This window comes from Aureobasidium namibiae (assembly GCF_000721765.1).
Source record: "Aureobasidium namibiae CBS 147.97 unplaced genomic scaffold scaffold_27, whole genome shotgun sequence".
Lineage (NCBI taxonomy): Eukaryota > Fungi > Ascomycota > Dothideomycetes > Dothideales > Saccotheciaceae > Aureobasidium > Aureobasidium namibiae.
Window position 1 is genome coordinate 26,570 of NW_013581182.1, and position 13,403 is coordinate 39,972.

Genomic DNA, 13,403 nt, shown 5'->3' on the forward strand with positions numbered 1-13,403 from the left:
CTTTCCAGAACAGTTTCATCAGATCGTAGAGATGGCTGAGTTTTGTCTCTGACCAAGTCAAGCTGTATGGGGTACGACCCTGGCTCGATATCCCTACAGCCACAAAACTCATCATCGACAACGTGTACCATCTACTTAGTCAACTCGGCATCAAAACGTGGTAGATGATGTCAGATTCATCAATGTTGAGTAGTCTTCTTTCGGAATATCATCATCTCGATGCTGAAGTGGAAAAACATGATCCACAGACGAAATCATTCTGTAATCCGTACCGGCGGGCACAATTCCTTTGACTGAATTTGTTTGAGTCTCAATAGTCGTGTATGCATAATTCTATCAATGAAGCATAATCACAATGAAGACCATAAGAAAACAGACACTCGAAAAAGGAGAAAGAAAAAAAGATAACTATTCAAAAGGCTTTACATACACACAAGAAAGAAGCAATACCCATCGCTCCGAATTTAATGTCAAACTCCTTTGGTCTCTGATCGTAGGAGCGTGACAAATAAAAGACTTTGCTGTTTCGCTGGTCTGAATGTCTCACACCCCAGCAATGACTTTTCGATCATCTCCTTCGCATCTAATGGTATCTCATAAAAAGCACATATTCGCAAGTGATTGCTTAGTACTTTCTGGCGAAAGGAGGAACGGCCTTGCACTCAGCCTCGTCAAGGGTGGTGCCGGTGACCTTGCGGTAACCGAGCTCAACCTTGCCGTGGGGCTGCTTCTGCCACGTCAAGGAGTGCTTCATCCAGTTCTTGTCGTCACGGTCGGGGAAGTCCTCACGGGCGTGAGCACCACGAGACTCCTTTCTCTCGGCGGCAGCCTCGGCGGTCTGGACGGCGCAAGTCAGGAGGTTACGGAGCTCAAGAGTCTCAACAAGATCCGAGTTCCAGATCATGCTGCGGTCCTTGGTGCCGACCTGGGCGAACTGCTGGTCGACATCGCGGATCTTCTTGACACCCTCGTCGAGCGACTCCTGAGTACGGAAGACGGAAACATCGGTTTGCATGACCTTCTGCATGGCGAGACGGACCTCGTGAGTGGTCTTGGGGCCCTCGGCAGTGCGGACCTGGTCGATGACGTTGATGGCCTCGGCACCGGCGTCGGCGGGGATCTCCTGCTGCTTCTGTCCGGGAGTGAAGTTGTCACGGATGGTGTGAGAAACAGCACGACCGAAGACGACCAAATCGAGGAGGGAGTTGGCACCGAGACGGTTAGCACCGTGGACGGAGACACAGGCGGCCTCACCGCAAGCGAACAGACCGGGGACAACCTGGTCGTTGCCTTGGGCATCCTGAGTGATGACCTCACCGGTGTACTTGGTGGGAATACCACCCATGTTGTAGTGGACAGTGGGGAGAACGGGGATGGGCTGCTTGCGGACATCGACACCAGCGAAAATGGAGGCGGTCTCGGAAATACCGGGCAGACGCTCGTGAAGGACCTCGGCGGGCAAGTGAGAAAGCTGGAGGTAGATGTGGTCCTTGTCGGGACCGACACCACGGCCCTCGCGAATCTCCATGGTCATGGAACGCGAGACAACGTCACGCGAGGCAAGATCCTTGGCGGTAGGAGCGTAACGCTCCATGAATCGCTCACCCTCGGAGTTGAGGAGGTAACCACCCTCACCACGAGAACCCTCGGTGATCAGACATCCAGCGCCGTAGATACCAGTAGGGTGGAACTGAACGAACTCCAGATCCTGGTTAGGAAGACCAGCACGGGCGACCATAGCCATACCATCACCAGTGCAAGTGTGAGCAGAGGTACACGAGAAGTAAGCACGTCCGTAACCACCGGTGGCCAGGACGGTGTTCTGGGCGCGGAATCTGTGGATGGTACCGTCCTCCTGGTTGTAAGCAATGACACCCTTGCACTCGCCGTTCTCCATGATCAGGTCGGTGGCGAAGTACTCGATGAAGTAGTTGGTGTTGTGGCGGAGCGACTGTCCGTAGAGGGTGTGAAGGAGGGCGTGTCCAGTTCTGTCAGCGGCGGCGCAGCATCTGTAGGCCTGACCACCCTTGCCGTACTCCTTGGACTGTCCACCGAAGGCTCTCTGGTAGCTGTTGAATGTCAGTATGCCAGTTCGCTCGAGGAGAAGTTTACGATTGCACTAACATTTTCCCGTCGTCAGTACGCGAGAAGGGGCAACCGTAGTTCTCGAGCTCAATGACCGAGGCGGGTGCCTCACGGGTCATGTAGTGGATAGCGTCCTGGTCACCCAACCAATCTGAACCCTTGACGGTGTCGTACATGTGCCATCTCCAGTCATCCTCGTGCATGCTGTTGTCCGTGTGTCAGTTCCGACTCTTTGTGTTGCCTCAAAATGTCGTCACTCACTTTCCAAGAGCGGCGTTGATACCACCCTGAGCGGCGACGGTGTGCGATCTGGTGGGGAACAGCTTGGAGATACACGCAGTGTTGAAGCCGGCCTCAGCGAGACCGAAGGCGGCTCTCAGACCGGCGCCACCAGCACCAACAACGAGAGCATCGTATTCGTGGTCAATGACGGGGTACTTGTTGCTGAGGAAAGGCGAGGCCTCCTTTGCGCGAAGGGGCTGGTTTGTGATGATGCGAGCGGCGGGGGCGCTGCGAGAGAAGGCGCGAGCCTGCTGTCTTCTAAGGCCTTGGGAGAACTGCAATGCTGCTGTCAGTTACCAATTTTCTAGAGGCATTTTCGAGCGGGACACACCCTTGAAGAAGCGGCGACCTGTCGCAAACCGAATGAACTCATGATTGCGATTGTGAATTAGGGAAAGCCGATACTAAGACGGCAACAGGACGAACAAGGCTGAAGAGAGGAGTGGTGTAGGAGGGACAGCGATGGCAAAGGGACGACACTCGAGGGCTCGGCCGGCGACGGGGCAAACGTCGTGGAGAGCAACCCAGATCTCTTGAGCTATTCGAGTCGCGCCGCAGATCTGGCCAATCAGCGTTCACCAGAAGTCATGGATATCCTCGGTTAGCGTTAGACACGTCCCGGCCTCTGTCGACACTTGCCGATTGACATGCCTTGACATTTTATATACTCATCATGGGGCGACGAAGAAGTGCTCTCAATGTGAATATCCTTCCATTTTCCAAGCGCCCCGGAAAGGAAAGCACGAGGTGACTGCCTGCAAACTTGGCTTTGACGGTCAATAGGGAAACAGTAAAGCTACGGCCTGAAAGATTGCCACTCGTGCGCAGAGCAGCTGAACAACCACAACAGCTTTTACAATCCATCTCCACTCTAACCCTACAGTGTCGAAGCCAATTCCCACATGAAATGTGCGGGTCATCAGTGTCCTATTGGATTCCTCTCTAAGCTTTGCGGTATCCTGAGTAAAAGGTAAAGAAGATAGGCTCATCACTACCCATCGCCTGCACAATGCTTTGTCGCCTTTGTCGATATCCATTCAAACGTACCTTGGTAGCAGAAGGTCATGCTCAGCTTCCAGAGCTGTAACAATAGTTGCCTCTGTAGCGTAGCTTGAGTCAAAGCAAACAATTGAGATGGCCTGATCTAGACTTCAGAATGCGCCATAGAGGCGAAGCTCAAAGGCAGCAAGAGCGTGACAACCGCCGAGTAGATAAAAGACAAAGGATTATGGCATCCTTAGAAATGCTGGTCAATTTTACGTCGTAGCAGTGATGTATCGTGGGAAGACTGTAACGGTGACTCTGATCGATCGACACAATGACAGAGTAAAGCGTGTATCAAATTACAAGCACATATAGCGCGAACGTCTAAAGCTTCTCGATCGCGGTGTGTGTAATGGCAAGTTTGGTCTGAAACAGCAAGCTGGACGGATCGGGACAAAGAAGTTGAGATGAGCTGCACGAACAAGACGCAATGTTTCTCTGACAGGCTGTGGTCAGCAACAAAACACCACTCTAGACCAACAGTGTCTAAGCAAAATCAAGCCGAGTGGCAGTCTAGACAGGGTGTATTTGAAGACAAGAAACGGATCGAGTGAAGATACAGACAGGGCAGGGCTTCTTGGCGGTCTGGCAGTCACTAGGTGGAAAAAGCCCCGCGCTCGAAAAGCGCCATCCCTTGACATTCGTGGTCCACGCAGTCCCAAACCCACCATCTTACCGTCTCCAAACAGTAAACCATCCTTCAATCCACACTCCAGTCGTCCCTTGTCGATACTCGCCTCTGTTCGTTCGCCCACCCTTGCCGTTTCGCTCCTCTCGCCGCCGCGCCGCGCCGTCAATCCGCAACAACAGCTGCTGCTTCTCTGCCTTGGCCGACCTGACATCATCCGAAGCTGAAGCTCGCATCCCATCCATATTCCATCCCTTCAATCCTACACCCCTGCTAGAATCAAGCCCTCCATCTTGCCAGGAACACCTAGCGACACTTGGCCAGCCTCAGCTACATAGCCAATTCCCGGACACTCTCCTGCATCTGCTCCAGTACAAGCAGGAATCATGGTCGACGGAGATTCGCAGCAGCCTCCGACATGGAAGTTCACCCAGTGAGTCTCTCCGTGTCCCCTGTCCTGCCTTTGATCTTGCATGCCTTGTTTGTCGCATTCTTCTCGTCCCTGGACGCACGACCGCTGTTACCCGTCATGCACGTGCTGTTGTCGGAAAACACTGTCCACTCCCACCAACGACTCAACCAAGACTCCGCGACACAATTGCAACGATCCCCAGGCTGACCTTTGACGCATAGATGCTTTGGTGACAAGGGAGACGTCGAGGATATCACAGAAGGTTTGTCGTTGCCGACCTGCCCCTCCATCTGCAGCGCCGCTGACTTGACGCAGCCGACATCATCTCAACGGTCGAATTCGACCAGACGGGTAACTACCTGGCCACTGGCGACAAGGGTGGCCGCGTTGTTCTTTTCGAACGTAATGAGACGGTACCAGCCATCCCCGCCCCCGACGAAAGGCCTTCCGCTGCTGACACAGGCAAGAAAAAAACATGCGAGTACAAGTTCCACACCGAGTTCCAATCACATGAGCCCGAGTTTGACTATCTGAAATCGCTTGAAATCGAGGAAAAGATCAACAAGATCAAGTGGTGTAGGAGACAAAACGCTTCGCATTACTTGCTGTCGACCAACGACAAGACCATCAAGTTATGGAAGGTCTTTGAAAAATCCCTCAAGGTCGTGGCCGAGAACAACCTGTCACAAGATCTTACTCCTGCCGGCGCGGGTGGTGCTGTTGGCGGCGGTCCTGTCAGAGCTCCCAACAAACACTTCCGCAGCACCGCCGACCTCAGCTTCCCTCGCATGACACACCACGACACAGTCATCGCCGCCGTGCCTCGTCGCGTGTATGCCAACGCCCACGCTTACCACATCAATAGCATTTCTGTCAACAGCGATGGCGAAACATACATCAGCAGTGATGACTTGCGCATCAACCTGTGGAACCTCAACATTCAAGATCAGAGCTTCAATATCGTTGATATCAAGCCTGCAAACATGGAGGAGTTGACCGAGGTCATTACTGCCGCAGAGTTCCACCCACTCAGCTGCAATTGGTTCATGTATGCCAGCAGCAAGGGAACCATCAAGTTGGCTGACATGCGTGAGAGAGCTCTGTGCGATTCACATGCCAAGCGTAAGTATTTATTGTCGAGGAACAGACAGACAACCAGGCTGACAGCTGGCAGAATTCGAGCAAGAAGAGGATCCCTCATCCAGATCGTTCTTCTCGGAAATCATCTCGTCCATCTCGGATGTCCGCTTCTCACATGACGGTCGTTACATTTTGTCTCGCGACTATCTGACGGTCAAGATCTGGGATGTGAACATGGAAAGACAACCAGTAAAGACGATCCCTATCCACGAACACCTCCGACCACGCTTGTGCGATACATATGAGAATGACAGCATCTTCGACAAGTTCGAGGTGGTCTTCTCGGGCGATGCCAAGAATGTCATGACGGGATCTTACAACAACAACTTCATGATCTATCCATCGGAAGCGGGCAAGGACACTGAAGTGGTACTGCAAGCGGACAAGAGCGCATTCAAGGCCAAGAAGGTTGGAATTCCAACACCGATGAATGGAGCCAAGGACAAGAAGGGCAACAGCAGGGCCAACAGCCCCGCGGGCCAGGGCAGCAGAATGCGCAAGGAGACGGATGCCGATGCAATCGACTTTAACAAGAAGATATTGCACATGAGCTGGCATCCGTTCGAGGACAGCATTGCAATTGCTGCAACCAACAATGTGAGTATCCTGACTCGACAGTCTTCCTCATGGCATGACTGACGCGGCACGTCGCAGCTCTTTGTTTTTTCGGCACTCTAGATGGATAGGCCTTCAGTCATGATTGTTCAGCTTTGACCTTGGTTCTCGTCTTATCTCCTAGTAGTAATGCCCGAGGCTCTTTGACAGAATCGGGTGGTCAGTGGTTGTGCGGATGGCAAATACGGAGCATGGTTGGACGGATCAAGGGAAGCGGACGTTGGTGACAGAATGGGGGAGTTGTTCTTGCCACATAGACCAAATGCAAAGAAGCATAATCACATCGAACATGGTCTCGTCATGCAGACGTGGCATTCGTGTTGTTGTGACATTTCTTTGATTGAATTCAGTCTTGGCGTCACGAAACCAAAATCAATCTACGCGCTTTGACACGACCTCGGCACGGCGTCATCAGCAACTTTTGTCTAGGCACAGGTCGATTAAGCAAAATCGCATCCTCTTCGATGTTTCGAAACCCACGAGAGAACAACTCAGTATCCTCAGGAACGCATGTGCTTCCATCAGTAGGCAGACCGCCGTCGCCACCAAATACCACCGCCACCCCTCCTTCTACCAAGCCGCCACCCACTATACCGACGACTCGATTGCCACCCATGGCTACCAGGACAATGCCTCCCCGATCCTCCAGTAGCTCAAAACAAGCGAAACCTGCTACCGCAGCAAGAGCAAATGCCAACGCGAAGAAGACGACACCAGCCAAGAACGTCAAAGCACCTGCCAAACCAAACGCCAGTATCTTGTCTTTCTTCAAGAAGGATGATGGTCTGTTTGTTGCGAACCCTGGATCCTCGCCATTGAAGAGTCGGGAAGTAGTGGACGAAGTCGAGATTGAGGAAGAGCAAGAGACACGCTTTAACGAGGAGGACGGTCCTGTCAAGAGATGGAAGCTATCACCGGAAGAGGGTCTGGACGGGCTCGCGCCTATACTTCCGGCTCCTACACCGACCGATGAGGTCAAGTGCCTACCTATCATCAAGGCTGCTACTGGCCCGTTTTTGGAGGAGTCAGATAGCGAGGACGAAGAGGTCGACGACACAAAACCCAGCGATGTACCTCCCACACCGACCATCAAGACAGAACCCAAACTGCCACCCCCATTGATACACCAACCGACATCCGCGTCAGTAGCAGATCAAGACAATTTTGGCGATTTGGAGGGAACTGACGACTTTGAAGATGATGTTTATGATGAGGGCGAAGAATACGTCGAGAGATTGTGGATGGAGCAAGAGCAACTCAAGCAAGAAAACGGAGAAGATGACGGTTTCCAGGACGACAGCTTTCAGGATGACAGTATCGAAAGTCTAGAGGAGAACGCTCCTACATGTCCAATCTGCAGTGTCAGCCTGGCTGGAGTCGCTGAATCAGATGCTGGCGTCCATGTTAACAACTGCCTCGATGGCAATCCCACACCATTGCCCGAAAAAAAGGACAAGCCCTCGCCAGTCACTATTTCCTCAGCACACTTCAAGAAGCCTGTCCGGCCAGCAAAGCCTGCTCAATCACAACCCCTCGGCGCCCATACCTCAAGTTCTGCCTTCTCGAAACTCATGACCAGCCGATCCGAAGATATGGCATGGGCCAATGCTGCCGCTGCCGAAAATGCTTCTCGTGGAAAGCCAAGTTACACACGCACATGTCCTTTCTACAAGATCTTACCTGGCACCAATATAGCTGTCGATGCTTTCAGATACGGCGCTGTCGCTGGTTGCAACGCCTACTTCCTGAGTCATTTCCACAGTGATCACTATGTTGGTCTCACGAGCACCTGGACACATGGCCCTATCTATTGCAGTAAGGTCACTGCAAACCTGGTCAAACAACAATTGCGCGTCAATCCCGAGTATGTCATTGCTCTAGACTGGGAGAAACCGACAGAAGTGCCAGGTACACCTGGTGTCATGGTGACTATGATCTCAGCAAACCACTGCCCTGGCTCATCGTTATATCTATTTGAGAAGCCTCTGAGTAAAGGACCGGACCCAAAGCTACAGCGCATCTTGCATTGTGGTGATTTCAGAGCGTGTCGCATGCACCTGCAACATCCTCTGCTTCGACCAGATGTGCAAGACCATATTACAGGAAAGAACAAGGAGCAGAAGATCGACGTCTGCTACCTCGACACGACCTACCTGAACCCCAAATACGCGTTCCCCGAGCAGGAAGACGTCATCAAAGCATGCGCAGACATGTGTGTGAGATACAACGACGACCCTCTAGTCCTCGACTCCCTCAAGTCAGAAAGTGCAGGCATGGCAAACTTTGTCCGCAAAGACTCCCAGCCAACATTCAAGCAAGAAGACTCTGAACTCGCCATCAAGCAAGAACCTTCAGATACGACAGAACTGAAACTCCACAACAACGGCAAGCTGACTAGCACAAAAGCCGCTCGATTGCTGGTTGTGGTAGGCACCTACTCAATCGGCAAGGAACGCATCTGCATCGGCATCGCCAAAGCACTCAAGTCAAAAATCTACGCACCACCAGCTAAACAGCGCATCTGTCGTGCTTTGGAAGACCCTGAATTAAGTGGCTTGCTCACCACAGACCCCAGAGAAGCTCAAGTACACATGACACCTATCTTCGAAATCCGCGCCGACACCCTCGACGATTATCGCCAAGGCTACGCCGACCACTTTGACCGCTGCATCGGATTCCGCCCCAGCGGCTGGAACTACAAACCACCCTCTTCTCGCCTCGATACCCCCAACGTCGCCAACATCCTCTACTCCACCTCGTGGAAATCATCCTATTGCATTAAAGATCTTTCGCCACAACGAGGTAGCACGAACAGAGCAAAGTGCTTTGGAGTGCCCTACTCTGAACACTCGAGTTTCCGAGAGCTGAGCATGTTTTGTACGGCTTTGAGGATTGAAAAGATCATTCCTACTGTTAATGTCGGGAGTGCGAAGGGCAGGGAGAGGATGAAGGGGTGGGCGGATAGGTGGATTGCGCATAGGGAGAAGAATGGGTGTTTTGAGGTCAAGGATTGGTAGAGATGAGAGTGTTTCGAGTATTTGCATTTTTCGGAAGGGGCAATGGCTGAGAGCTGGGAAAGGATTGGTATGCATTGTTCTCATACGCCCTCTGTGTCGGGCTGCGATGACCAGAGGTTTGGGAGTTTTATGGGGATTGGAATGCTATTCATCGCATTGCATCACATCACATTGATCGCGTTTCTTATAGTGCTTTTTTTTCACTCGGTGGTATTGCAATGCCCGCTGGGGCTTACGGATATCCTTCGTTGCCTCTTCATCGATTATCATGCGTATAAGCCTTGCGTGTGATGTAAGTCTTCATCCTTCCCGCCTACTCGTCAGTGGCTTGCCTCTTTCATATACCAGATAGCCGCACACATCATATCCACCATCAACAGTAATCCGGAACCGCGGGTTCAGCAATACGGCTGCAACTCTGTATTGCAGCCATCTGTGCAAATCCTCCAAACACTTCTATGTCAATTCTGTATTGTACAACTGCCTGCGATGTGCTACCATTATCGATCACCAAGGCAGAACTTTTGGAGCAAGAGAGAAGTGTCGGAATGGATTTTTTGGTCTCACCAACATAGTTGGCAAGAGGCCATTTTGTTCTTACAAGCAGATTGGGAAAGTTGACCGATGGTTCTCGAATGAGATTGTCATGCGAAGGGGCGTGACTCCTCGGGGTGTGTGCATATCGCTGTGACCTTGTGATCGGAAATATTATGAAACGATCAGTTGGCAAGAATGGCAAAATATGGTATTTCGTGGCGAAACAAAGAATCAGAATAAGCTAGATGACGGCTTTGTACACTTCTAACGACATGGTCGCTTCTGGGGGAAAAGCTGCACACTCGTCCAGACAAGGTTGGAGAACGAGAGTGTCGGTATGCGAGAAAGGAAGAGCGTAGGGTCAAGAGACGGGGCACGGTAGCGGAAGATCGAGGGATTTGGCTGAGAGAGAAAGCATCACGATGGCAAATGATATAGGATGATGAAAAAAGATAGAAGTGATATAGATGCCAGAACAATAAGGGATGTGTCTATCCAAGGCCGAATGGAAAAAACGTAGCGAAGAACACGATGGAAACAAGACTAGCATCACAAGCAATAGGTCATGAAGTTTGGAAAGGCAAATTATAGGTATACCCAATACATCATTTCCATCAACATTGACTTTCATCTATCACCCTAAAGCACCACCATCCTCTCATTCAAGTGCAGCCTGACTACTTCTCTCTACATAGTCAACCCCTTAGTCTGCTTCATCCCCTTGACGTTAATCTCTCTCCACAAACTAACCCACACAATGATAGTAGCATACAAACAAGTAGCAGCCACACACATCAACTTCTGCGTCTCCCCATACGCCTTGTTAATACCATCGCGTTCCGGCGAGCCAATCGCATATGAACTCTGCACAGTCAAATCTCCATAGATGGTTTGGAGGTCAGATAAAGCGGAGGCAGGAAGGTATTTGGCGAGGTTGCCGGGGAACAGGCCTGTCCACATTGCTGCGGCGATTGCAGAACCGATCGAGGAGCCGATGTTGGCAATCATGAATTCGAAGGCGAGGATAGCGGGGATGTTCTGTTGAGTGGAGACGGCCATGACGGTCATTTGCTCGCAGATGACCAGGGTGCCACCGCCGAAAGCAATAAAAATCTGACACATGACGATGAACCCGATGTTGGTATAGGGATGCCTGAAGTAGATGAGTAGTCCTACGCCTAGAATGTTGACGGGCACGCCAAAGTACAGTGCAATCCACTTGAGACGGCCATTATAGCGAATCACCACGCCAACGACCAGACACCAAAAGGTAGCACCAATAGTGTAGATGTTGAGGATATAAGTCGCGTCGCGGACAGAGGTATTGAAGACGACAATCAGCATTGAGTAAAAGTAATCGTACCAAACGCTGTAGCCAGAGTAAATCGCAGCCACCATGGCAAAGGTGAAAATGACGGTGCGGTCGCGCATCAAGTGCCAAGGGATAAAAGTCACTGGTGCGACTTTGGCCTCCCAGAAGGAAAAGGTGAACATGAGGATGATGCCAAAGACCAAGAAGCAAATAATCATGGGCGACTTCCACTGCTCAGCTTGGTAAGAGTACAAGCTGAAGCTCAGCAAGAACAGCGAAAGTCCAGTAGCGATAAGCAAGATACCGACAACATCGAATTGGACGGCATAGTAGTAGATTGATTCCTTCCAGTTGCGTCCGGATTCGTACTTGGGGATCAAGCCTTGCTTTTCGGCCTTCTTCATATTGTGCCACATCAGCCAGAAGAGAGGGAAGCAAACGATGGGGTACACGATGGCCCAGATACCGAAGCCCCATCTGAAGCCGATGGTGTTGAGGACGGAGTTTGTGGCCGGGCCGTAGCACCATGTTACGATGAGCCAGGGAGATGCAGTGTATGCGATCCACCAGGCTCTGTTGCGCAGACTACTGGTGTCGGCAACGAAGATGGTGATGGTGAAATCGATGGCGCTGTAGCCGAGTTGGTAGAAGACTTGAGCAGCACAGTAGGTTGTGACGTTGTTGCATCCAGCCATCATGACAAACCCGAGGACAGTGGAAGCGACCATGAGGGCGAAACCTTGGGGACGGCCCCAGACATCGAGGATCTTAGCGTAAGGGAGCTTCCAGAGACCACTGATCAGACTTGAGATGATGCTTGTCGTGGCAGTGAGGGAGTGTGCTTCGAAAGAACTGGTAACGTAGGGTGTCAATGTGCCTACGGAATATGGCGTTAGTGTACGTTCCTGCTAGATATTTACGGAACAACGCACCTGTAATGCCACTGCCGAAGCCTTGGATGAAGTTGATGATCCAGATGATGATATATGCAGCGATCAGATGTTCGCGAGACCAAACCTGGTTAATAGCTTGGGCGACTTGGACACCATGTTGTACCTCAGGAGAGACTGCTTCGTCGTCGAACTTGCTGTGGACCTGGGTCTGAGGACCGTTCTTCTCGTTCATTTCTTGAGCACCGGAGACCTCGACATCGCTACCGGTAGCAGCCTCTGCCACGATTGGCACCTCATTGGGTTGTGAGACCAGATTAGGGATCCTAAGCCTCATGATGAAGGATGAGGGTCAGAAGAGAAGTAGAGTGTGAAAGATCTAGATAGCTTGCAAGAGATCCGATCAGATAACGAGGGCGGACAGCATATTATATGCCGCACGATATCCCCCACTTACCCGAGTACACATCCTGCATGCCATAGCCAAATACAACACGCCACAAGGAAGAGAGAAAAAAAAACGAACAATAAGACCCACATCCATATCCACAAAGGTCGAGGTCAGGGCTACCAAGAGAACTCAAGCCCCGTTGGGAGGCTAGAGCAGCAACAAGCCAGGGCAAGCCATGTACCTCCTTCTCACCATGCAAGAACCACAGCATCCAGAAGACAGAACAAGACTCCTATTCGGTTATCATTACCTCAAGATGCTTAGGTCCGGGCGGCGGATCTGATAACAACCTATCAGATCCGTAGACGCAGAGTATCGGGCCCGAGCTACCAGATCCTTCGGTGCTTGGCGGCCAGCCACAAAGCTCCATCTTTGCGATAATCTTGCGGATCAAAACTGCGCTGTCTGGAGGGGAACCGCATGGGTCTATCCATGATCGAGTTCGGGAGCTCATTCTATGCTGCAGCGGTTCTGAATCATTTGGTTTGTGGCGCCAACGTGTCCGGTGTAGAGTTTCACGCGTCGTGATGGATGGCCGAGGAGTTTGCTTGAAGATGCATATTGACATGCATTACAAACACTAGGATGTTTGAGTATAGCCAGGGAAATCCACGCGTCTCGCATATATCTGCGAGCCTTGCGCATGAACGAGTAAAAAGAGGACGCTCACGATTTGAGACGCAGTCGGCAAGACCGAAGCCAAGAGCCCCCGAGGTCCACTTTTCCCGCCGGATCATTAGATGATCAGATATGCCCGACAGGGAAACTATATCGTTCTTCCTCAACAAATGACTCGTTTGCTGCGACACCGCCGACATGCGGAAGAACCACGCCATAAGATCAATCTGGACCATCACCCGCAAGAGGAAAAAAACCACACGGGACTTCAGGGCTTACTTCTTTGTCTCTTGCCGACTTCACAATTTGTGGAACACCTGGCCGGAAGTTTCTGTAGCGTCTGTCTGGTAGGATCCAAGTTACAAGAGAGCA

General features: G+C 51.5%; 4 protein-coding genes across 4 annotated transcripts; 2 read left to right on the forward strand and 2 right to left on the reverse strand.

Moving 5' to 3' along the window:
* Window positions 1-625: 625 nt before the first annotated feature.
* Window positions 626-2,740, reverse strand: M436DRAFT_58160 (succinate dehydrogenase; the record flags this gene model as incomplete). The annotated part of the gene is made up of 4 exons (XM_013567274.1): window positions 626-2,069; window positions 2,125-2,289; window positions 2,347-2,642; window positions 2,699-2,740. The coding sequence occupies 4 exons, from the start codon at window positions 2,738-2,740 to the stop codon at window positions 626-628; spliced, it is 1,947 nt and encodes a 648-aa protein (XP_013422728.1).
* A 1,685-nt stretch (window positions 2,741-4,425) lies between these two features.
* On the forward strand, window positions 4,426-6,269 carry M436DRAFT_58248 (MgPP2Aregb1, protein phosphatase regulatory beta sub-unit 1; the record flags this gene model as incomplete). The annotated part of the gene is made up of 6 exons (XM_013567292.1): window positions 4,426-4,472; window positions 4,673-4,713; window positions 4,767-4,864; window positions 4,919-5,573; window positions 5,626-6,188; window positions 6,246-6,269. 6 exons carry the CDS (start codon window positions 4,426-4,428, stop codon window positions 6,267-6,269), a joined length of 1,428 nt encoding a protein of 475 aa, XP_013422746.1.
* Window positions 6,270-7,447: 1,178 nt separating this feature from the next.
* Window positions 7,448-9,223, forward strand: M436DRAFT_58113 (DRMBL-domain-containing protein; the record flags this gene model as incomplete). The annotated part of the gene is made up of 1 exon (XM_013567262.1): window positions 7,448-9,223. One exon carries the CDS (start codon window positions 7,448-7,450, stop codon window positions 9,221-9,223), a length of 1,776 nt encoding a protein of 591 aa, XP_013422716.1.
* A 1,224-nt stretch (window positions 9,224-10,447) lies between these two features.
* On the reverse strand, window positions 10,448-12,299 carry M436DRAFT_58250 (MFS general substrate transporter; the record flags this gene model as incomplete). Its single annotated transcript, XM_013567294.1, has 2 exons — window positions 10,448-11,949; window positions 12,005-12,299. The coding sequence occupies 2 exons, from the start codon at window positions 12,297-12,299 to the stop codon at window positions 10,448-10,450; spliced, it is 1,797 nt and encodes a 598-aa protein (XP_013422748.1).
* Between the last annotated feature and the right edge of the window lie 1,104 nt (window positions 12,300-13,403).